Below are 22,915 nucleotides of genomic sequence, written 5' to 3'. Positions count from 1 at the left end.
AACCTGCAGTTCATTTTAAGTCTACTTTAAACAGACCTCACAAAAGGCTGATGTGGCTGGATCAGTAGTCTGATTTAAGTACGATACCTTTGGCCAGGGATTAATCTGGTACATCGCTTCACTGTAATCTTACGTATTTTCCCACACCTGAATAAAAATATTGATATTTACAAATAACAGATTCAGCTGATGTAGCCTGACTCAATCTGATTCCAGATGTTCAGCACACACAGAGACACAGAGGTACCGTTTAAAGTTTAGTGTTAACCTGAGTCACTGATCATTTACAGTATTACAGAGTCTGGCAGTCTTTGCATGATGTCCACGTCACTGTAAGCTTCTAGCTGACTCTCAGGTGTGGGAGGTGTGCCAGCAGGAAAGAGTAATAATAACCTGCATCCTGAGGTTTGTCATGCAGGATTAAAGGAGCCAGGCTTTGTTCACACAGCTAGGATTGTATTTTACACTGACCCTGGGTCAGTATAAGTATCATACAGTTTAAACGAAGCACTGAAACTTGCACATATTTATTACAGATGCATTGAAGCTAATCGGGATATTTACTGTCAATCTGTGGCTGCGATTAATCACTTTACTGGAAACTTTATTAAGTAGTAACTTCATCAGTCATGACAGAAGCTAATATTTCTGTGCTAACATCGTTTAAACAGTAACAGCTTTACTACAATATAAGCTAACGTTTACACCGTAACTTTAAGCTAGCACCATAAAGACGGTAAAACACGTAATAATATTTAGAAATGCATCTTAAAGCTGTTATATTAGCACTCGCTGTATTACTAACATAACCACATTAACATTATTGACACTCGCTGACTTTTAATAGTCATTCTATAAATGCTGTCCGTTTAAATGGTCTTACCTGTAACACTGCTGTATCCACCGGATTCCAGCCAGAGTGGATTCTGGAGTCTTCCACGCTCCTGTTACTGATCCTCCATCTGGATGGATGATAACAACCTTCTGAACAATCTAGCAGGTGGATGGCCCATATCTATGGGACTGATTTCTGCTAATAACGCCCATTGTATGGACTGATAACAGCCGAAGCGGGTGAATAAAGTCACCCAGTCGCTAGCTGTGCCATTACCCAGCATACACCTCTCCCTCCATAAATGCAAAAGTAATAGCCTATAATTAATTTATCTGCTGTATCTGCTGTTTCTCAGGTAGTTGCTTACATTATATAATATATTGTGTTCAGTACACGTCACTACAATGTGATTTCGGAAATATATAAATATACGAACAACAGGCTCTTGCGCGGAAATCTCTTTTCGTCGATAAACAACGATTAGGGAGCAGCATAGTATTCAATAGGAGGACCCTGCACGTCAATTCTCGACGCGAGGGGGGTACCCTGCGCGTCCATAAGTGAAGCAGAGGGAGCCTGACCATGCGTCACACATTTGACGAGTTGGGAGTGAGAACGTGTTGATTAGTCATACAGATCTGATTGCATATCTGGTTTTTACACATGCATGTTGAAAGTGCAAAAATATTCTTGACATGCTGTGAATAATATTATTAAAACTGAAGGCTATTATATATTGGCATTACTTTAAATAGAGCAAAACTGTATTTTGATAAAAGTTAAGGTCTCCGCTTGTTTCAGAAAAGCATTCTGTCATTTGTTTCCTTTATGCTTTTATGTTTGATTATGCTTTAAAGACATCAAAATGCATAGTGGGGTTAGTATACAAGTAATTTTGTACTGTGACAAGGTTTGGTACAGAATAAATGAACATAAGCAATCACTTGGCAGCAAGGTGAATCTGTGATGAATTAGTGTGGTCCGCACTTCTTCTTCTTTGATTGAGTGACAGTAGTTGAAGGCAATTGGATGAGGGAACCATGGCCCTGCCTATTTTTAAGAAAATGGCGTTTTAAACAGTGTCACAGGTGGCACTGTGCGGGGATTTTTCCCGGCACCCAGAAAAACGGCGTTCATTGCCAGTTGCGTGAAGTAAAAAGCGGCATGCCACTCAGAAGGGGCAGTCAAGGGCCACTCTCTGGCATAAAATACAGCGTTCTGTCAGAGTCAACGCCATTGTTTATGGTTTTCTGACTTATTAAGCAATGATTTTTATGTCATTTCTTAGAAAAGTGGCGAATTTTGGCCTAGATGGCTTGCCACAGTTTGGCCCCCTGCTGCTGGAGGACTCAGGGGGCAGATAGGCCACCACGTCACCCGTCAGTGCATTGGTGGTTCTCAGTGTCTGGGCTGGGTGCTCAGGCATGTACTGGCTCACTCCTGGCAGCTGCTTGGCGGGGCCTGGGCCCCATGGCTCAGTCAGGCGCCCTGGGATGTGGAAGGCCCTCGGGTATCTAGGCCCGGGGCTCAGTCCCCTCTGGCACAGGGGACAGAGTGGGCTTGTTGCCGCAGCCCCTTGTGGCTTCTGCACTGTGGCTGCTGAGTGGCTCTTCTCAGCTTTTTTAAATGGTCTTCCTTGGGCTCTCGATATATGGGGCCTTAAGATATGCCTGCTTCATATCCTGTTGGGGGGCGGGGGGGCTAAGCTAGGCTATGGTTTCCCACACCTACCTACTGTAAGACAGTTACATGGAGAAACTTTGTAAATATAAGCGCGCTTATACACACAGGTGTGCACACGGATGTTCACTCACACTCACTATCTTGGTTGGCTGCCACTTCTAAACATATTGTGCGTTGTCGGTCTTTTGTACTGCTCGGTAACATTCAACATTTATTATTTACTGTAACTTATGCATATGTTGGTTCTTGCTGTGTTCTCCTAATGTGTTGTTCTCTTTTTGCTTGTTTTTTTTAGCAGGTGATCAACACTAAACAGATTTTTAGTGTCTTTTCTCTCTGTCTCTCTTCTCCACTGTTTTTTATTCCCTCTCCTTCTGTTGAGCCTCTTTCCAACTTCTCTTTTCTTCATCTTTCTCTTTCCTATCTACCGGTCCTGTCTATTTCGATTGTAATAACTTAAAAGTAATAAAGATCGAACAAATTATGACAATCAAGTGGACCAGTTTAGAAAAGCCGTAATGCTCCACTTGGGGAAGTAAATCTGTTGGGCATTTTTCTTGGCCTTCAGGCAATAATTCTGATTGCTACAGCACCGGACAGGACAGGCAAAAAGGGAAAAAAAAGTAATTCATGACTGGAAGTTGTGTAACTACTTACACATAATGTACTGTATTATATAACTGATTATACTTGTACTTGAGACGTACAAACACACAAAATCGAAACTCTTTGACTTTCACATTCACTGAACATGGTGCCAAATTTGTACTTTTAAAGCAGTTTGAAAAATATACATTTCTTAAATTTTGTTTTGAAGAAACATCTTTAAAGCTGCATTTGATGTTTAGTTTTCCTCTCACTAAGCTGTTGATGATTTATCCCATACAAATATTTAGTAAGCTGTGACCAAAATACAGATGTTTGGTAGAATTTGGTAGAAGGTGGTAAAAGTAGCTTAATGTGTTCTAAAAGTAAAACACAAACCTACTGTCCAGACTATGTGTGAGAATTGAAAAATTTGCAGCTTAACATGCCACCAGACCTCATGCATGTAAACATGATGCTGCAGGTCGGCAATGATGGTAACCAAGGATGTAGACCAGTCAGTTTATTTGCACATCCTGTGCAATTAATGAGCCAGCAGCAATTTAGATAGTGCCTTACGCACTCTTACTGCACTACCAAATATTAACTTTAAGTAAGTAATATAATTTTATGATATGTTTTAAAATATATGTTATTGTCAAATGAGAATGTCTTGATTTTATGGTAGCATTTATTCTTCTGTAGGATTTTAGCTGGATTTAGATATTTTAAATATTGTGAAAACAAAAAATCTTCGCTGGAGCTGTGTGTTTGATCATATTATTATTTCATTCACAATTCTGGATATCAAGATATGATCACTGTCCCACAATTTGCTTTGGAGAGATGCTCTTTTATTTTTTGTTTTATTCAAAATAAAACAGGAAACATGAGACAGACATGACAACACGGGCTTGACAACATAAACCCTGCAGATGTGAGACATGACAAATTAGACACACTAACCAACAAGGGAGACTTACCACAGGGGGAGATAGCACAATGAGTCTACATGAACAAAGAACTAAAACTAGGAAACCTAGGTGCTAAAGACTAAATATAACAAAACATAAACAACGAATATCAAAATGCTATGAAACACAAAAACACAGGTCAAACAACCCAGGACCGTGACAGCAATAACTGTCTGGGCCTTGTTCTATGCTAAGCTCTAGTCTGTATGTTACACTGCATTATTAGCAGCTCATTTCACTGAACTACAGTATAATTTATTGAATTAATCTTAAATTCATTTTTTATCAGCATTAGGATTATTAGAAGAATACCTTATAATCAGGGAAAAGTTAAAGATTAAGTTCTCACAGAGAGAGTTGTATGTGAAGGCCTAATGTGTGTCCATTCAACTATTTTTTTAACCAAGAGTTGAATTCAGGGTTGTGCGGGGCTGGACTCTGTCCCAGTGGACATTTGGAAAGATTCCAAGGCAAATTTACAATCACCATTTATTTACCATGCATGCTTTTGGAGCTCTGGGAGGAAGCTGGAGCTCCTGGAAGAAACCTACTCATGGAACAGAGACAACAATCAAACATAACAATGAAATTAAGATTAGGAGTTTGGAACCTTTTTTTTTTTTTTTTTTTTTTTTTTTTGTAGGGATGTCATCACTGCACCCCTGTGAATTTTTAGAGCAATTATTCTAAACATTTCCAAGGCTGCCAAACATATCACTTCACTTCATATCACTTTTGATATACAAAAAAAATATCTTCTGGGTGTGTCAGAATACCTTTGTTAGGAACGAAACATTTAAAACACTGCAATGTTTAGACAGACAATTTTAGAATAAAATAAAATTGAATAGCATTTTATCATTATTGTATGCACAATGAAATTGTGGGTGTTCCACTGTGCACTGAAGAATAATATAAGTAGTATTGCACCAAGGATAAATTTCAGACAATAGGATTATAACCAAATAAGACAAAGTCCAGTAGTAGTGTAGTAGTGTTTGTTGACAGTCCAAATGGCAAAAAGTTTGTGAGCTTAGAGGTGTGGGACCTGACTGACCTGAGGTGCTGACCAGAGGGTAGTAGGTCAAACAGGCAGGGTGAAAGGGGCTCACCTGTGATAGGTCTGGTTTTCCTGAGACAGGATGATCTGGCGATGGCCTTCGAGGGTGGAAAAGGACAGCCGCTGATGGGCCTTCTTTACCAGGGCATTGGTGTTTCGGGTCCCAAACCTAAAAGAACTCATTAATAATGAGTTCTTCTGTTATAAGGATGTTCAGTTTCAGGTTATTTTCTGAGCACCATTGGGATACATTCTCTACCTCCACCCTGTACGCTGTCTCACTTTCATCAGAGATGAGCTCAACAATGGTGGTGGCATTGGTATACTCAACAATGGTATCGGTTGGGTTGGTGTACAGTCATAGATGTATAGGGCATACAGTAGGGGTCTGAGAATGCAGCCCTACAGGGATATTTGAGTAAACTGGTGAAAATTAGTTAAATACGTGCATTGGTCAGGAGTGTATTTAATGTGTAAAACACACTCAATCAAATTAGGACTTTTTCTTTCCTTGGTTGAAAGCTCCTTCCTGCTTGTGAATTTGCAACATTCCCAATAATGAGTTGCTAGAGATAAAGTGAATAAAGGAATCAAACCCTGCTGCTTAATGGTTTCTGAGTTGAACATGAATGTCTTGACATGAATAAGCACCTGAATATTGCAGGATGTTTGTCAATGATCTTATCAAATGTAAAGCAGATGGTAGACAAGTTGGCATAGGGTTTGTTTAAAACAGTGCACGTAGGTTTGAGTTTGTGTTAGATGATACCTGCATGGTCATAGTCACTCATGAGATCTTTGTAAGAAATCTTACATCCCAGTGTCTCATTTTCCACTTGTCATTTTTATTTTTAATAAATTATAATTATTGGATTCTTATGAAACAATAGATTTAGAACAGAGAAGCATGCTTTCAATAAAACTGTTTTATTGCTCCCTCTGACGTCTTGAAATGAAGACATTTAATTGAAGTGCAAACATACTTGTTCAATTAAGAGGAAGGATGTCAAAATAATTTATATGGGACTTGTAAAGGGCATTGGACAGCCATCCAGCACATGTTAGCTATGACTGGCAATAAATCTTCATGTCTTACTCAGAAAGAAAGTGTGAGAAAAAAATAGTGTCCAATCTCAATATAAAGGGCTGTCAAGAACCACTCTCTACATTACCCACTCTGGGAACAGCAAGTCCACAGTGGCAACAATGAGGGGGAGTTCGGTGGGGTTGTGTTTTCTTGCTTTGACTATAGCCCATGTCACTGAGATCCAAGCCAGATGGGGTAAGGCTCAAATAATTTTGGTCTGCTTTTAAACCTTGATGATTTAAATAGATTTTTCTGGTTCATTTATGTATATATGAACATAACATTTATAATACTTGCACCAATATTCAGCTTTTATTTATGTGCATTTTTTTCCAGTCAGCAACCATGTGAGCAGCATCTGTAGCACATGGGGCAGGGAGCACTTCAAGACGTTCGATGGTGATGTGTACCAGTTTCCTGGCATGTGTGAATACAACCTGGTCTCCGACTGCCATGACACCTTCCCAGAGTTCTCTGTGCACATGAAGAGGAAGGAAAGCGATGGAAACCCGACAGTCAGTTATGTGGTGGTCACCATCAGCGATTTTGTATTTCACCTCAGCAAGGATGTGGTCACTGTGAACGACCAGCCGTAAGTTAAAATAAAAAAAGCAACTCTGATATAATTATGATGATAATCTTTTATCTCAGATATATAAAACCAATATATACACATATTCCTAATGACATGAATTAACCACTCAATCATCAAGTCTGAAATGGAGTAGGAAGAAATATTGAAATACTTATTAATCAGTGAGTGATTGATTGATTGATTGATTGATTGATTGATTGATTGATTGATTGATTGATTGATTGATTGGTTGGTTGATTGATTGATTGATTGATTGATTGATTGATTGATTGATTGATTGATTGATTGATTGATTGATTGATTGACCATGTTCATAATTACCCACACTTCCCCTCAGCACTTGTATACACTCAAAAGAAACACACATTAAATTAACATCATTACATATATATTATCAGTCATCAATGTCACTAATTTCACATTCTTCCAAAAGCAGGTTTTGAAAAATTTCTTTGAACTGAATAATGCTCAAGCATTACTGTAGGTCCACTGGAAAACTGCAAAAGGTTTTAACTGTTGTTCGTGCAATAAGAGTCTTCAAATTTAACTTTCCCCTCAGGTTATAATCCCCGTCTCTCTCTAAAAACTTCGTCTGTAATTTTCCTGATAACATATCTAACTTTACTTATATGTTTTGTGCAGATTTCTATTTTATGAAATCCATGAATTTTAGGATTTGTTGACTTCAAAAATAAAATGTTTGTGTGGTCTGTAAATCTGGCTTCATTTAGACCCTGGTTGCTTTCTCCTGAAATTTTCCTGACTGAATTTAAGTTTTTTTATACATTAACCAAGACTTCAGACAGTACTCTTAAGTATGGCAATATATGTGAACAGCTGAAGTACACAGAGTGATTGCAGTGTGATTTATAATGCAAAAGACTTGGCTTTAATCAGTACAGAGATCCGTCTTATATAATGTTAATTATAGATATAAATGAATTATAATTGTTAAAAAGATATTATCTTTCTTCTCAGTGTCAAACTTCCACACTACCAGGCCGGAGTACAAATGGAAAGAAATGCAGTCTACATCAAGCTCCAGTCCAAAGTTGGCATCATTGTCATGTGGAACCTTGATGATGCAGTCATGGTAAATCCTTAAAACAGACAGAACCAATAGGATATTTTTGTGACACATTTCTTATATTAATGACTAACAACCCAACCTCCAGGAATACCATATTTTTATATTTTGGTCTGTGTGATATTTAAATACTGCCATTTGGTTATATTGCTGGCTACCTGGTTCACTACAACAATAGTTATAGTGGTTACTATTGTTCTTGCATACATGTAAAGTCCTTATATGTGGCAACTTTGATACATTCATTTCATTTCATTTTGTCATTTTATACATTTTAATATTTAAAACATGTCATGTCTGGTTTCTAAAACTTTTTCTAACCCTTTACTCCGTGTTTAAGGTGGAAATTGATAATGATTACACTAACCACACTTGTGGACTTTGTGGAGATTTCAATGGTGTTCCAGTCTACAATGAGTTCCTCCTTGATGGTAAAAGCTGTTCATCATTTATTATATCTTAAATCTATAATATGCTGGCATTTCATGTCCCTACTAATGTAATTGTATGCAAAAGGTCGCAAAATCAGCCCCATTGAGTTTGGCAACATACATAAAGTCCATCGTCCAAATGATGAGTGTGAGGACCCATATGAAGAGGAAGATGTGTCACAGGAAGCTATGAATGTGCCAGAGTCATGCAAAGAGTTTGTGAGTTTTGTTACCTACTTTAGCCAGGTTTAACAAAAGAGATCTGATGGTTTTTTGCTTGTATTAAATAACTGTGCACATGTTTACTGTCTTTTAGCAAAACACCTGTGAAGAGATGCTGCATGCAGAAACCTGGAGCTCCTGCGCCAAACTGATTGACCCTGAGCCTTACATTCAGGCCTGTGTGCAGGACATGTGTGGCTGTACCAACCATTCAGATGACTTTTGTGTCTGCAGCACACTCTCTGAGTTCTCTCGACAGTGTTCCCATGCAGGAGGGGAGCCTCCCAACTGGAGGACTTCTGAGTTCTGTGGTAAAGTTTTGTTTTCTCTTTCTGTTTGGTTTTTATTTGTGTCTTTTATATATTAAGGGATAGAGAGAGTACCAAAACACTGAAATCACCTGAGCCAACTATATGTTGAAATTTGGCAAACGTCAGAAGTAAAATAAATAAATCCCCACTTCCTTCACAGCCAAACAGTGCCCATCCAACATGGTTTATGAAGAGAGTGGATCCCCTTGTGTGGATACCTGCACGCATCAAGACACAAGCTCATTCTGTGAGGACCACAAAATGGATGGCTGCTTCTGTCCTCCTGGTTAGCGCTCATGACAAATAAGTTTCTTTCTACACACCTGTTAAAGCTTCTCTTTACATAGGACTTTACCGTCAGATGCCAACTTTCCATTTCAGGAACTGTGTTCGATGACATTTCCATGAGGGGGTGTATTGCTCAGTCTGAATGCCAGTGCAAGCATGGAAAAATCTATGAATCTGGTGAAGTTTACAGACAGGAGCGAGAGGAATGGTAATGTTCATAATGCTACCAGAATGTAATGTTTTACAATGTGTCTGCATATTTTGTTATCTTAATGAATTTATTTGTTTTTCAGCACATGTTTTGAGGGTAGATGGGCTTGTGAAAGTCTTTCAACACCTTCTACGTGTGCAGTTGAAGAAGGTTCACATGTAACTACCTTTGATGGGAAAGACTTCACCTTCCATGGAGACTGTTACTACACCCTGGCCAAGGTGGAAAGAAAGGTAAATGAGCCTTAGCTTTGTACTATCAAATTTTAGAAGATACTGTGTTGGGCACATGTAAGGTGAAAATATTGGATTAGGCTCATTTTTTTTTTCTTGTGCTCACATTATGTATATTTCAGGACGATGCAAGCCCTAAGTTTACCATTCTGGTCAAACTGGTACCATGTGCACACCAAGAATATGACACCTGTCTGAAGACCCTCAAAATCCTGCTGAACAATGACAGAAACAATGTGAGTTAAATACTGGGCTCATGCTTTAAATAGATACTGACAGCTGCAACATTCTAACGATCAATTTTGTTTTTATTCAGGTGTTAACATTCACTGCTGATGGGACAGTAAAGCAGAATATGCAGAGTATCACTTTGCCGTACTTCTCAGGTTGGTCAGATAATAAGGAACTTAAGATTTAAGATGTTACTTTCATTCATGCTGATACGTAAGAAGTTAGGCAAAGTGATTTTTGTGTTTCTCTTCATTCACAGGGGATATCAGTATATTCCACGCTTCATCCTTTCACATCATCCTCCAGACCAGTTTTGGTTTGCAAATTCAAATCCAACATGTGCCCCTCATGCAAGTCTATGTCAGCCTGGAGCAGAGCTACAGAGAAAAGACACGTGGTAAGTTTTACTTTAGTCTTAAAGCATTATATCATGAAGACTAAACAAATTAAACACCAACATATTATGTTTATTTCAATGATTAATATGTTTTTCTTTAAAAATTAAACATATTACATACTTTTTTTTTCAAGGCTGGGTGACCAGTTACGTGCTTTAAAACCAGTTTTGGCTAAAAGGTTGAAATAAATAGCCTCACTCTCTCACAGTAGAGAAATTGTGTTTTATGTGACCAGGGATGATCTCAGGATTGTCCCACTCTGAATACCACCCAACAAGCAGTCCAATAAAAATGATTTGCTTTCATACATTTTTTTCTTTAGCGTTGTTATTTGCATTTCATTATAATTTCTTTCTTAAAAATCTGCATTTTTTAGGTTTATGTGGAAACTACAACATGGTCCTGTCTGATGACATGAACACTCGTCAGGGAATTGTGGAGGGAAGTGCAGCAGCTTTTAGTAACTCCTGGAAAGCTAGCTATATATGCCAAGACAGAGAAGAAAGACTTGATGACCCTTGTTCTCTCAGTATGGAAAATGGTAAACTGGAAAGTTTTTATCAATCAAGTTTATTTCTTATTTCTTTTTTTATTGTCCAAGGTGAAAAAAAAATTTGAGACCCACCTATTTATTTAGTTGGGTTAGGTTAATTAGCAACTCATATGTGTGAGTAGGTGTGAATGTGAGTGCAAATGGTTGTCTATCTCTATGTGTTAGCTCTGTGACTGGCAACATGTCCAGGGGTTACCCTACCTCTTACCATAAGATGGCTGGGATAGGCTCCAGTCCCCCTGCGACCCTGACAAGTATAAGTGGAAGAGAATGGATGGATGGAAGTTTATTTCTTTAATTGCTGTCATTTGCTTGAAACTGATTTTCCAGGCTCTAAATGCAACATATTTGAACAAGCAAGAAATACAAACAAGACATTAAAATTATTACTCATCTACTTTTAGAAATGTATGCCAAACACTGGTGCACCTTGCTACGACAGCCAAATAGTACCTTTGCAGAGTGCCATTCTGTGGTGGATCCTGAGATTTACTACAAGGTACAACAAAACCTCTCTGTTTGTCCTTAAACTGAATACAGTGGGACTGTAATACAATAAAAATGTGTTCACTGTTTCCTGCAGCGATGTACTTATGCTAGCTGTAACTGTGAGAAGAGCGAGGACTGCCTGTGTGCTGTTTTCTCCTCCTATGCCAGAGCTTGTGCATCAAAGGGAGTGTTCTTGACAGACTGGAGAGAGAATGTGTGCGGTAAGGGTATCTGAAACAGCTCAGTAATGAAGTTTGATGAGCATGTTTTCTTTTTATTAGTTAGTCCAAACTATGAGGTAATCATTGCCAAATTTTCCAAAAAACAGACAAATACACCAAGAACTGCCCAGCATCTCAGACCTTCTCTTACAAACATCAGAGATGCCAGCTGACTTGCAGATCATTAAGCTTAAAGCAGCAGAGCTGCACTTCTGATTTCTTACCTGTGGATGGCTGTTCCTGCGCTGAGGGTCACTACCTAGATGACAACGGCATCTGTGTCCCAGTGGCAAAGTGTCCCTGTTACCATAATGAGGTCTACGTTAAGTCAGGCAAGTCCATCAGCATCAACAATGAGCACTGGTGAGTCACTTCAGGATTTCATATGAAACATCCTAAACTAAGAATTAAGCAGGACTGTAATACATGTAGTGTGATTGATTTACACAAACTTAGATTTTTGTGTTGCATTCTTATATTTTTGGTGTCTTTTTCTAGCGTATGCACCAACGGAGTTCTTCATTGCCATTCTGGGAGAAACCGCATGTCAAGTCAGTTATTTTTTCTTCTTCAGTGCAAGCATTTTGTTAAGACAATATACAGTATATTAAAACAATTAGTACTTTTCCCCTACAGTTTCTACAGCTTGCCCTTCTCCTAAAGAATACTTCAACTGCTCCACTGCAAGCGCAGGAGTTGTTGGAGTGCAGTGTGCTCGAACTTGTTTAAATCTGGACAATGATGATTGTGTGAGTTGTTTTTGATGCTGTGCTTTAACTCACCTCCCAGTCTGAAAAAAACAATATATAATATATATTATTTAAAAAATTTTTTTTTACATTTTTTGTCAATGTTGTCTTTCTATCCTCCCAGGATGCCACAGAGTGTGAGTCTGGCTGTCGGTGTCCCAGTGGCCTCCTTGATGATGGTAAAGGTTTCTGTGTGAAAGAAAGTGACTGTCCATGCAAACATGAAGGCCATCTCTATGTCTCCGGAACACAAATACCAAACCAGTGCAACACCTGGTAGGACCTTACTTTATTTTTTAATAATTTTCTAATTAATTATTGTAGAGTAATAAACAGTATTTGACATATATGACATGTTTTGCTCACAGTATTAAAATTGTATTGTATTTACTTTTCTTGATACATTTAGTACCTGCCAAAGTGGAAAATGGACATGCACAGAGAAAAAATGTCCAGGAACTTGCATTATTTATGGAAGTGGTCACTACACCACATTTGATCAGAAAACATATGCATTTCAAGGACAGTGTGGCTATATTGCTGTAAAGGTAAATAATGTATGCCAAAATCATCCAAAGCACAGCTGTCACCTGAATTGACCTTGTCATTTCCTCATCCAATGTTTCTCATAAAAATAAACTTTGAACAGTTAGGAGTAAAGTCAGTTATGCAACTCTAATTTCCTTTGTAAAAAAAATAAAAGATGCCATTGACACTGTATCTTTTGTTTACCAAATACAATACTTACTTAGAACTCATAGGTGAAATTGCAAGGAGCAAATCAGAATCAGAATCAGAATGGGTTTTATTGCCAAATGTTGAGCAAGTTTACAATATTAGGAAATTGCTGCGGTACTTAGTGCAAAACATACTGTCAGACAACACTTAAATAAACATAAAAATTAAAATTAAAAGTGCTAAGTAGATAGATATATACATGAGTGCAGGTGGTGATCAGTGCAAACATGGAATGATGTCACTAACTCCATGAGGGTCATGTGTTAGTGGTGGGAACAGTCATATGGTTGTTCATGAGTCCAATAGCAGAGGGGAAGAAACTGTTCTTGTGGCGAGAGGTTCTGGTGCAAATGGACCGGAGCCTCCTGCCTGAGGGGAGCAGGTCAAACAGACTGTGTCCAGGGTGAGAAGGGTCAGCTGTGATCCGAGCTGCACACCCCAGTGTCCTGGAGGTGTACAGGTCTTGCAGAGATAGGAGTCTGCAGCCAATCACATTCTCAGCAGAGTGCACAACACACTGCAGTCTCTGTTTGTCCCTGATGGTGGCTCCAGCGTACCACACGATGATGGAGGAGGTGAGGATGGACTCGATGATTGCAGTGTAGAATTGCATCATCGTCCGTGTTGGCAGGTTGAATTTCTTCAGCTGCCTCAGGAAGTACATCCTCTGCTGGGCCTTCTTTATGACGGAGGTGATGGTGGGCTCTCGCGTCAGGTCCTGGGTGATGGTGGTACCCAGGAAGCGGAATGAGTCCACAGTGGTGATGAGGGTGTCAGTCAGGATGATGGGGGGGAGTGGGGCTGTGTGCTTCCTGAAGTCCACAATAATCTCCACTGTCTTCTGGGCATTCAGCACCAGGTTGTTGTGGCTGCACCAGGACACCAGACGTTCAACCTCCCTCCTGTAGGCAGACTCATCCCCGTCTGAGATGAGTCCAATAACGGTGTCATCTGCAAACTTGATTAGCTTGACAGACTGGTGGGTGGAGGTGCAGCAGTTAGTGTACAGGGAGAAGAGCAGAGGAGAAAAAACACAGCCCTGAGGGGAGCCGGTGCTGATGGTCCGGGATTTCGAAACATTCTTTCCCAGCCTCATATGGTGCTTCCTGTCCGTCAGGAAGTCAGTGATCCACCAGCAGATGGGATCAGGCACATTCATCTGGGAAAGCTTGCCTTGGAGATGGTCTGGAAGGATGGTGTTGAAGGCAGAGCTGAAGTCCACAAACAGGATCCTGGCGTAGGTTCCTGGGGAGTCCAGATGCTGCAGGATGAAGTGTAGAGCCATGTTGATAGCATCGTCTACAGACCTGTTGGCTCTGTATGCAAACTGCAGGGGGTCCAGGAGGGGGGCCGTGAGGGTCTTGAGGTGGGAGAGAACCAGGCGCTCAAATGACTTCATGACCACAGATGTCAGAGCCACAGGTCTGTAGTCATTTAGTCCAGTGATCCTTGGTTTCTTGGGGACAGAGATTATGGTAGAGGACTTGAAGCAGGCAGGCACATGACATGCCTGCAGTGAGGAGTTGAAAATGCCAGAAAACACTGGGGCCAGCTCGTTTGCACAGTGTCTGAGGGTGGCAGGAGACACACCGTCTGGGCCAGAAGCTTTTTGAGCATTCAGACTCTTAAACTGCGTCCTCACATCTGCTTCATGAATATGAAGGGTTGTAGTGGGAGAAGGTGGTGTGAAATCCTCGTTGGTGTGGGGTGAGGAGGGGGGTGTTGTAGGTGAAGTGGTTGATGGTGGTGATGGCTCTATGGAGGGGGGAGAGGTGGGGGAATGAGTGTCCAAAGTGTCTCTAATGCCTTATATTGTAAATAATATCCGGTCCAGGAATAAGGAAAATATTTTTTTTCTAAGTCTAAAGATTTCAGAAACAGTTAAGAATTACCTACCGTGACTCAAAAAGTCATTTCATAAAGATTCAAAGGCAGTTAGTCAATATATAACATGTAAGTCCATAATCTTGTTCCTGTTGAAGTTTAACCTTTTTTTTTCTTTTCTTCTTTTTTACAGAACAACTGTGGCAATAAAACAGTGCACAACAACTTTGGAGTTATCACTGAAAATGTACCTTGTGGCTCTACGGGCACTACCTGCTCTAAAAAAGTCAGAATTCAGCTGGGGGTAAGATCACATACAAACATTCTCAAAGTTTTCTCATGCCAAGAATAGTAAATCTAAATAAATATACTTTTAGCATTGCAGTTGAACCAATAGAAATTTCCTTTTCCTTCATTACAGAGAATGGAAATCAAACTATCAAGGGGAAGATTTGAAGAGGATGATCTGGGACATGGGCCTCTGATCAAGCACACAATAAGGAAGGTTGGCTTGTATGTGGTTGTAGAATCTGAGATTGGTGTGGCAGTGATGTGGGATCGCAAAACAGCTGTTCGGATCCTGCTGGAACCAGTGCACAGCGTGAGTCACAGTAACTGTTACATTAAATTCTTGCATTAAAGTTTTACTATTTTAATGCAGTGTACCCTTTTTGTCTCACCACATAGTTGTGGTTTTTAATACCAGACTTTGAAAAAATACACAGAATCATTTCTGAAAAAGAAAGAAAATTCCTAGAGGAGCCTAATATATTAATGGAGTGTATGATAAATGTAAAGAACTTAATTATATTTATTAACATCTCACATTGCTCGATTGACTCTTTTCTCTGACTGCACAGGGAGAGGTGTGTGGTCTGTGTGGAAATTTCGATGGTGATGGACAGAATGACTACACCACCCATGGTCAGCTGGTGGTGAGCAATCCACTTGAATTTGCAAACAGCTGGAAAGTGTCTAGCTCTTGTCCAGATGTGGAGGCGAACATCGATCCTTGCACAGTGACATCCGGTCGACATCAGTGGGCAAAAATGATGTGTAGCATCATAATTGGAAAAACATTTAAAGAATGCCACAGAAAGGTAATGACAATTTGTAATTTGTTCACATTCACACAAATCTAAAACACTGCTCTAAAACAATCATTATCAAATTGGCACCACTATACAGGTTAGCCCTGTTCCATTTTATGAAAACTGCATGAAAGACTCATGTGCCTGCGACACTGGAGGAGACTGTGAATGTTTCTGCACAGCAGTTGCAGCTTATGCTCAGGCTTGCAATGAGCATGATGTTTGCATTGCATGGAGAACTCCGGAGATCTGTCGTAAGTAACAGTTTGTTTTTTTCCCCCACCTGACACACAATTTTGTCTTTGAGGCCTTAACATTTTTGTGAGCCTAGTGTTTGCAACTACAGAAATCTATATATCAATCTGCTCAGGAAACATATCCTATCATTTTTTGTACTTTTTATATTATAATTAAATAATAAATGTAACCTTTTCTGTATAAAGCTACATTCAATCGTTTTTGAGATTATTAATCACAACACATTTTTAAGTGTTAAATTACAAAATAAAATTGATGCAGCAAAGTGATTGTTCCGGAGTTGGTTTTTTGTTTTGATAGCTTAAAATACTGTAATATAACATGTTGGACTCTATTGAAAAGCATATACATTTACAGAGGGATCATTCTTAAATACTGAGTGTAGTTCAAATGTGATTAATGATAATCACAACAAAAATAATATGTGGAAAAGTAAAAGGAAACAGATTTTGCATCTGTAATAAGTAAAGACTTATTGCTTATGTGATCTAAGATCAAATGTACTGCAGACAATATGTTCATCAGTTTGTAACATTTGCATGTGTAACACCTTCAGTTCAATTTAAACTCAATCTATATTATAGTCAGGGTTACTTAGTTCCAAAATCAAATAATTAATCTCATTGCCATCTTTTTATTTTAATGCAATCAGACTGAAATTCCAAAATATGTTCAATCACCTTATTAAATTTTCATGTGAGAGTGGAGTTAGGACTGCATTCACATTACAAAATGAAATTTGATATATTTTAATCCTCTAAGCACATGGTATCGTTTGTATCCTTTTTCCCTAGCTGTCTATTGTGATTACTACAATGGCCCAGCGGATTGCATGTGGCACTATAACCCTTGCCACCCTCCGTGCTACAAGACCTGTTTGAATCCAGAAGGTGTATGTTTGAATCCGATACCCACCCTGGAAGGTAAGAGGTTAAGTCATGTCAGTGTGTATTACCTTGAATCACATAAATGTGCCATTCAGAAATATTAATTAAGATGTATTATTATGTAATTTCCCTGTAGGCTGTTACCCAGTATGCCCAAAAGATAAGCCTATATTTGATGAGAACAAAAAAACATGTGTGGATGTATGTGAGCCAACTACAACAACACCTCTACCTACAACTACAACCTTACCTCCAACTACCACAACTACACCTACTACAACACCTAAAACTACACCTCCTAACACTACAACTACACTAACGCAACCGACTACCACAACTACTCCTCCTACTACAACAACACCCACACCCCCAACTACCACAAGTATAACCACAATCTCATCGACTACTTGCATTCCAGGTACCACATGTGCGTGGTCAGGCTGGTATGATGTGGATGATCCAAAGGACAAAAGTGATTGGGAAACATACAAAAACATCACAGATAGTGGTCTTCAAATATGTGAAAATATTAAAGATATTGAGTGTAGAGCAGTAGATTACCCGGACAAAACCTTTGATGACTTTGTGGCTGAAACTGGCCAAGTTGTTACTTGTGATCAGGACATTGGTTTAATATGTAGGGCAGAAGACCAGACCAGACCACCAAGAAAGTGCTTTGACTATGAGATCAGGGTATATTGTTGCAACATATGTTCAACAACCACACCGCCTAGTACTACGACTACATCGACACCTCTGATTACTACAACCACACCAACACCTTCGACTACCACTACTACAACCACTCCTCCTACAACTACAACTACTCCTCCTACTACAATTACACCCACACCACCAACTACCACAACTACACCGCCTACTACAACAACTACTCCGCCTACTACAACTACAACCACACCTCCGACTACCACAACTACACCTCCAACTACAACCACACCAACACCTCCGACTACCACAACTGCACCTCCAACTACAACAACTACAACCGCACCTCCAACTACAGCAACCACTCCTTCTACTACAACTACACCCACACCTCCAACTACCACAAGTATAACCACAATCTCATCGACTACTTGCATTCCAGGTACCACATGTGCGTGGTCAGGCTGGTATGATGTGGATGATCCAAAGGACAAAAGTGATTGGGAAACATACAAAAACATCACAGATAGTGGTCTTCAAATATGTGAAAATATTAAAGATATTGAGTGTAGAGCAGTAGATTACCCGGACAAAACCTTTGATGACTTTGTGGCTGAAACTGGCCAAGTTGTTACTTGTGATCAGGACATTGGTTTAATATGTAGGGCAGAAGACCAGACCAGACCACCAAGAAAGTGCTTTGACTATGAGATCAGGGTATATTGTTGCAACATATGTTCAACAACCACACCGCCTAGTACTACGACTACATCGACACCTCTGATTACTACAACCACACCAACACCTTCGACTACCACTACTACAACCACTCCTCCTACAACTACAACTACTCCTCCTACTACAATTACACCCACACCACCAACTACCACAACTACACCGCCTACTACAACAACTACTCCGCCTACTACAACTACAACCACACCTCCGACTACCACAACTACCCCTCCAACTACAACCACACCAACACCTCAGACTACAGCTACAACTACACCTCCTACAACGACAACTACTACTCCTACTACAACAACTACGACTACACCTCCTACAAGTACAACTACTCCTCCTACTACAACTACACCCCACACCACCAACTACCACAACTACACCGCCTACTACAACTACAACCACACCTCCGACTACCACAGCTACACCTCCAACTACAACCACACCAACACCTCCGACTACCACAACTGCACCTCCAACTACGACAACTACAACCACACCTCCGACTACAGCAACCACTCCTTCTACTACAACTACACCCACACCTCCGACTACCACAAGTATAACCACAATCTCATCGACTACTTACATTCCAGGTACCACATGTGCGTGGTCAGGCTGGTATGATGTGGATGATCCAAAGGACAAAAGTGACTGGGAAACATACAAAAACATCACAGATAGTGGTCTTCAAATATGTGAAAATATTAAAGATATTGAGTGTAGAGCAGTAGATTACCCGGACAAAACCTTTGATGACTTTGTGGCTGAAACTGGCCAAGTTGTTACTTGTGATCAGGACATTGGTTTAATATGTAGGGCAGAAGACCAGACCAGACCACCAAGAAAGTGCTTTGACTATGAGATCAGGGTATATTGTTGCAACATATGTTCAACAACCACACCGCCTAGTACTACGACTACATCGACACCTCTGATTACTACAACCACACCAACACCTTCGACTACCACTACTACAACCACTCCTCCTACAACTACAACTACTCCTCCTACTACAATTACACCCACACCACCAACTACCACAACTACACCGCCTACTACAACAACTACTCCGCCTACTACAACTACAACCACACCTCCGACTACCACAACTACCCTCCAACTACAACCACACCAACACCTCAGACTACAGCTACAACTACACCTCCTACAACGACAACTACTACTCCTACTACAACAACTACGACTACACCTCCTACAAGTACATCTACTCCTCCTACTACAACTACACCCACACCACCAACTACCACAACTACACCTCCAACTACAACCACACCAACACCTCCGACTACCACAACTGCACCTCCAACTACAACAACTACAACCACACCTCCGACTACAGCAACCACTCCTTCTACTACAACTACACCCTCACCTCCGACTACCACAAGTATAACCACAATCTCATCGACTACTTGCATTCCAGGTACCACATGTGCGTGGTCAGGCTGGTATGATGTGGATGATCCAAAGGACAAAAGTGATTGGGAAACATACAAAAACATCACAGATAGTGGTCTTCAAATATGTGAAAATATTAAAGATATTGAGTGTAGAGCAGTAGATTACCCGGACAAAACCTTTGATGACTTTGTGGCTGAAACTGGCCAAGTTGTTACTTGTGATCAGGACATTGGTTTAATATGTAGGGCAGAAGACCAGACCAGACCACCAAGAAAGTGCTTTGACTATGAGATCAGGGTATATTGTTGCAACATATGTTCAACAACCACACCGCCTAGTACTACGACTACATCGACACCTCTGATTACTACAACCACACCAACACCTTCGACTACCACTACTACAACCACTCCTCCTACAACTACAATTACTCCTCCTACTACAATTACACCCACACCACCAACTACCACAACTACACCGCCTACTACAACAACTACTCCGCCTACTACAACTACAACCACACCTCCGACTACCACAACTACACCTCCAACTACAACCACACCAACACCTCCGACTACCACAACTGCACCTCCAACTACAACAACTACAACCACACCTCCAACTACAGCAACCACTCCTTCTACTACAACTACACCCACACCTCCGACTACCACAAGTATAACCACAATCTCATCGACTACTTGCATTCCAGGTACCACATGTGCGTGGTCAGGCTGGTATGATGTGGATGATCCAAAGGACAAAAGTGATTGGGAAACATACAAAAACATAACAGATAGCGGTCTTCAAATATGTGAAAATATTAAAGATATTGAGTGTAGAGCAGTAGATTACCCGGACAAAACCTTTGATGACTTTGTGGCTGAAACTGGCCAAGTTGTTACTTGTGATCAGGACATTGGTTTAATATGTAGGGCAGAAGACCAGACCAGACCACCAAGAAAGTGCTTTGACTATGAGATCAGGGTATATTGTTGCAACATATGTTCAACAACCACACCGCCTAGTACTACGACTACATCGACACCTCTGATTACTACAACCACACCAACACCTTCGACTACCACTACTACAACCACTCCTCCTACAACTACAACTACTCCTCCTACTACAATTACACCCACACCACCAACTACCACAACTACACCGCCTACTACAACAACTACTCCGCCTACTACAACTACAACCACACCTCCGACTACCACAACTACACCTCCAACTACAACCACACCAACACCTCCGACTACCACAACTGCACCTCCAACTACAACAACTACAACCACACCTCCGACTACCACAACTGCACCTCCAACTACAACAACTACACCCACACCTCCGACTACCACAAGTATAACCACAATCTCATCGACTACTTGCATTCCAGGTACCACATGTGCGTGGTCAGGCTGGTATGATGTGGATGATCCAAAGGACAAAAGTGATTGGGAAACATACAAAACATCACAGATAGTGGTCTTCAAATATGTGAAAATATTAAAGATATTGAGTGTAGAGCAGTAGATTACCCGGACAAAACCTTTGATGACTTTGTGGCTGAAACTGGCCAAGTTGTTACTTGTGATCAGGACATTGGTTTAATATGTGTGGGGCAGAAGACCAGACCAGACCACCAAGAAAGTGCTTTGACTATGAGATCAGGGTATATTGTTGCAACATATGTTCAACAACCACACCGCCTAGTACTACGACTACATCGACACCTCTGATTACTACAACCACACCAACACCTTCGACTACCACTACTACAACCACTCCTCCTACAACTACAACTACTCCTCCTACTACAATTACACCCACACCACCAACTACCACAACTACACCGCCTACTACAACAACTACTCCGCCTACTACAACTCCAACCACACGTCCGACTACCACAACTACACCTCCAACTACAACCACACCAACACCTCAGACTACAGCTACAACTACACCTCCTACAACGACAACTACTACTCCTACTACAACAACTACGACTACACCTCCTACAAGTACAACTACTCCTCCTACTACAACTACACCCACACCACCAACTACCACAACTACACCGCCTACTACAACTACAACCACACCTCCGACTACCACAGCTACACCTCCAACTACAACCACACCAACACCTCCGACTACCACAACTGCACCTCCAACTACGACAACTACAACCACACCTCCAACTACAGCAACCACTCCTTCTACTACAACTACACCCACACCTCCGGCTACCACAAGTATAACCACAATCTCATCGACTACTTGCATTCCAGGTACCACATGTGCGTGGTCAGGCTGGTATGATGTGGATGATCCAAAGGACAAAAGTGATTGGGAAACATACAAAACATCACAGATAGTGGTCTTCAAATATGTGAAAATATTAAAGATATTGAGTGTAGAGCAGTAGATTACCCGGACAAAACCTTTGATGACTTTGTGGCTGAAACTGGCCAAGTTGTTACTTGTGATCAGGACATTGGTTTAATATGTAGGGCAGAAGACCAGACCAGACCACCAAGAAAGTGCTTTGACTATGAGATCAGGGTATATTGTTGCAACATATGTTCAACAACCACACCGCCTAGTACTACGACTACATCGACACCTCTGATTACTACAACCACACCAACACCTTCGACTACCACTACTACAACCACTCCTCCTACAACTACAACTACTCCTCCTACTACAATTACACCCACACCACCAACTACCACAACTACACCGCCTACTACAACAACTACTCCGCCTACTACAACTACAACCACACCTCCGACTACCACAACTACCCTCCAACTACAACCACACCAACACCTCAGACTCCAGCTACAACTACACCTCCTACAACGACAACTACTACTCCTACTACAACAACTACGACTACACCTCCTACAAGTACAACTACTCCTCCTACTACAACTACACCCACACCACCAACTACCACAACTACACCGCCTACTACAACTACAACCACACCTCCGACTACCACAGCTACACCTCCAACTA

At 40.6% G+C, this 22,915-nt stretch overlaps 1 protein-coding gene across 1 annotated transcript in view; it reads left to right on the top strand.

The window, feature by feature from the left end:
* The first annotated feature begins 6,343 nt into the window (after positions 1-6,343).
* LOC116330911 (mucin-2-like) overlaps positions 6,344-22,915 on the top strand; it is a 34,503-nt gene continuing 17,931 nt past the window's right edge. The window contains 36 exon segments of the mRNA XM_039614176.1: positions 6,344-6,419; positions 6,561-6,816; positions 7,798-7,912; positions 8,247-8,337; positions 8,423-8,556; positions 8,654-8,870; positions 9,031-9,156; positions 9,252-9,366; positions 9,452-9,602; positions 9,725-9,838; positions 9,919-9,988; positions 10,093-10,230; positions 10,608-10,772; positions 11,189-11,283; positions 11,368-11,494; positions 11,602-11,857; positions 11,993-12,045; positions 12,158-12,243; positions 12,368-12,519; positions 12,653-12,791; positions 14,999-15,109; positions 15,227-15,406; positions 15,666-15,905; positions 15,994-16,150; positions 16,949-17,077; positions 17,178-17,916; positions 18,066-18,149; positions 18,280-18,650; positions 18,811-19,054; positions 19,400-19,563; positions 19,566-19,850; positions 20,265-20,863; positions 20,905-21,045; positions 21,599-21,909; positions 22,006-22,179; positions 22,495-22,669. Coding sequence (XP_039470110.1) covers positions 6,344-6,419; positions 6,561-6,816; positions 7,798-7,912; positions 8,247-8,337; positions 8,423-8,556; positions 8,654-8,870; positions 9,031-9,156; positions 9,252-9,366; positions 9,452-9,602; positions 9,725-9,838; positions 9,919-9,988; positions 10,093-10,230; positions 10,608-10,772; positions 11,189-11,283; positions 11,368-11,494; positions 11,602-11,857; positions 11,993-12,045; positions 12,158-12,243; positions 12,368-12,519; positions 12,653-12,791; positions 14,999-15,109; positions 15,227-15,406; positions 15,666-15,905; positions 15,994-16,150; positions 16,949-17,077; positions 17,178-17,916; positions 18,066-18,149; positions 18,280-18,650; positions 18,811-19,054; positions 19,400-19,563; positions 19,566-19,850; positions 20,265-20,863; positions 20,905-21,045; positions 21,599-21,909; positions 22,006-22,179; positions 22,495-22,669 — 6,780 coding nt within the window.

This window comes from Oreochromis aureus, linkage group 7 (genome assembly GCF_013358895.1).
Source record: "Oreochromis aureus strain Israel breed Guangdong linkage group 7, ZZ_aureus, whole genome shotgun sequence".
NCBI classification, from domain to species: domain Eukaryota; kingdom Metazoa; phylum Chordata; class Actinopteri; order Cichliformes; family Cichlidae; genus Oreochromis; species Oreochromis aureus.
This window is presented reverse-complemented; position numbering and strand designations above follow the sequence as displayed.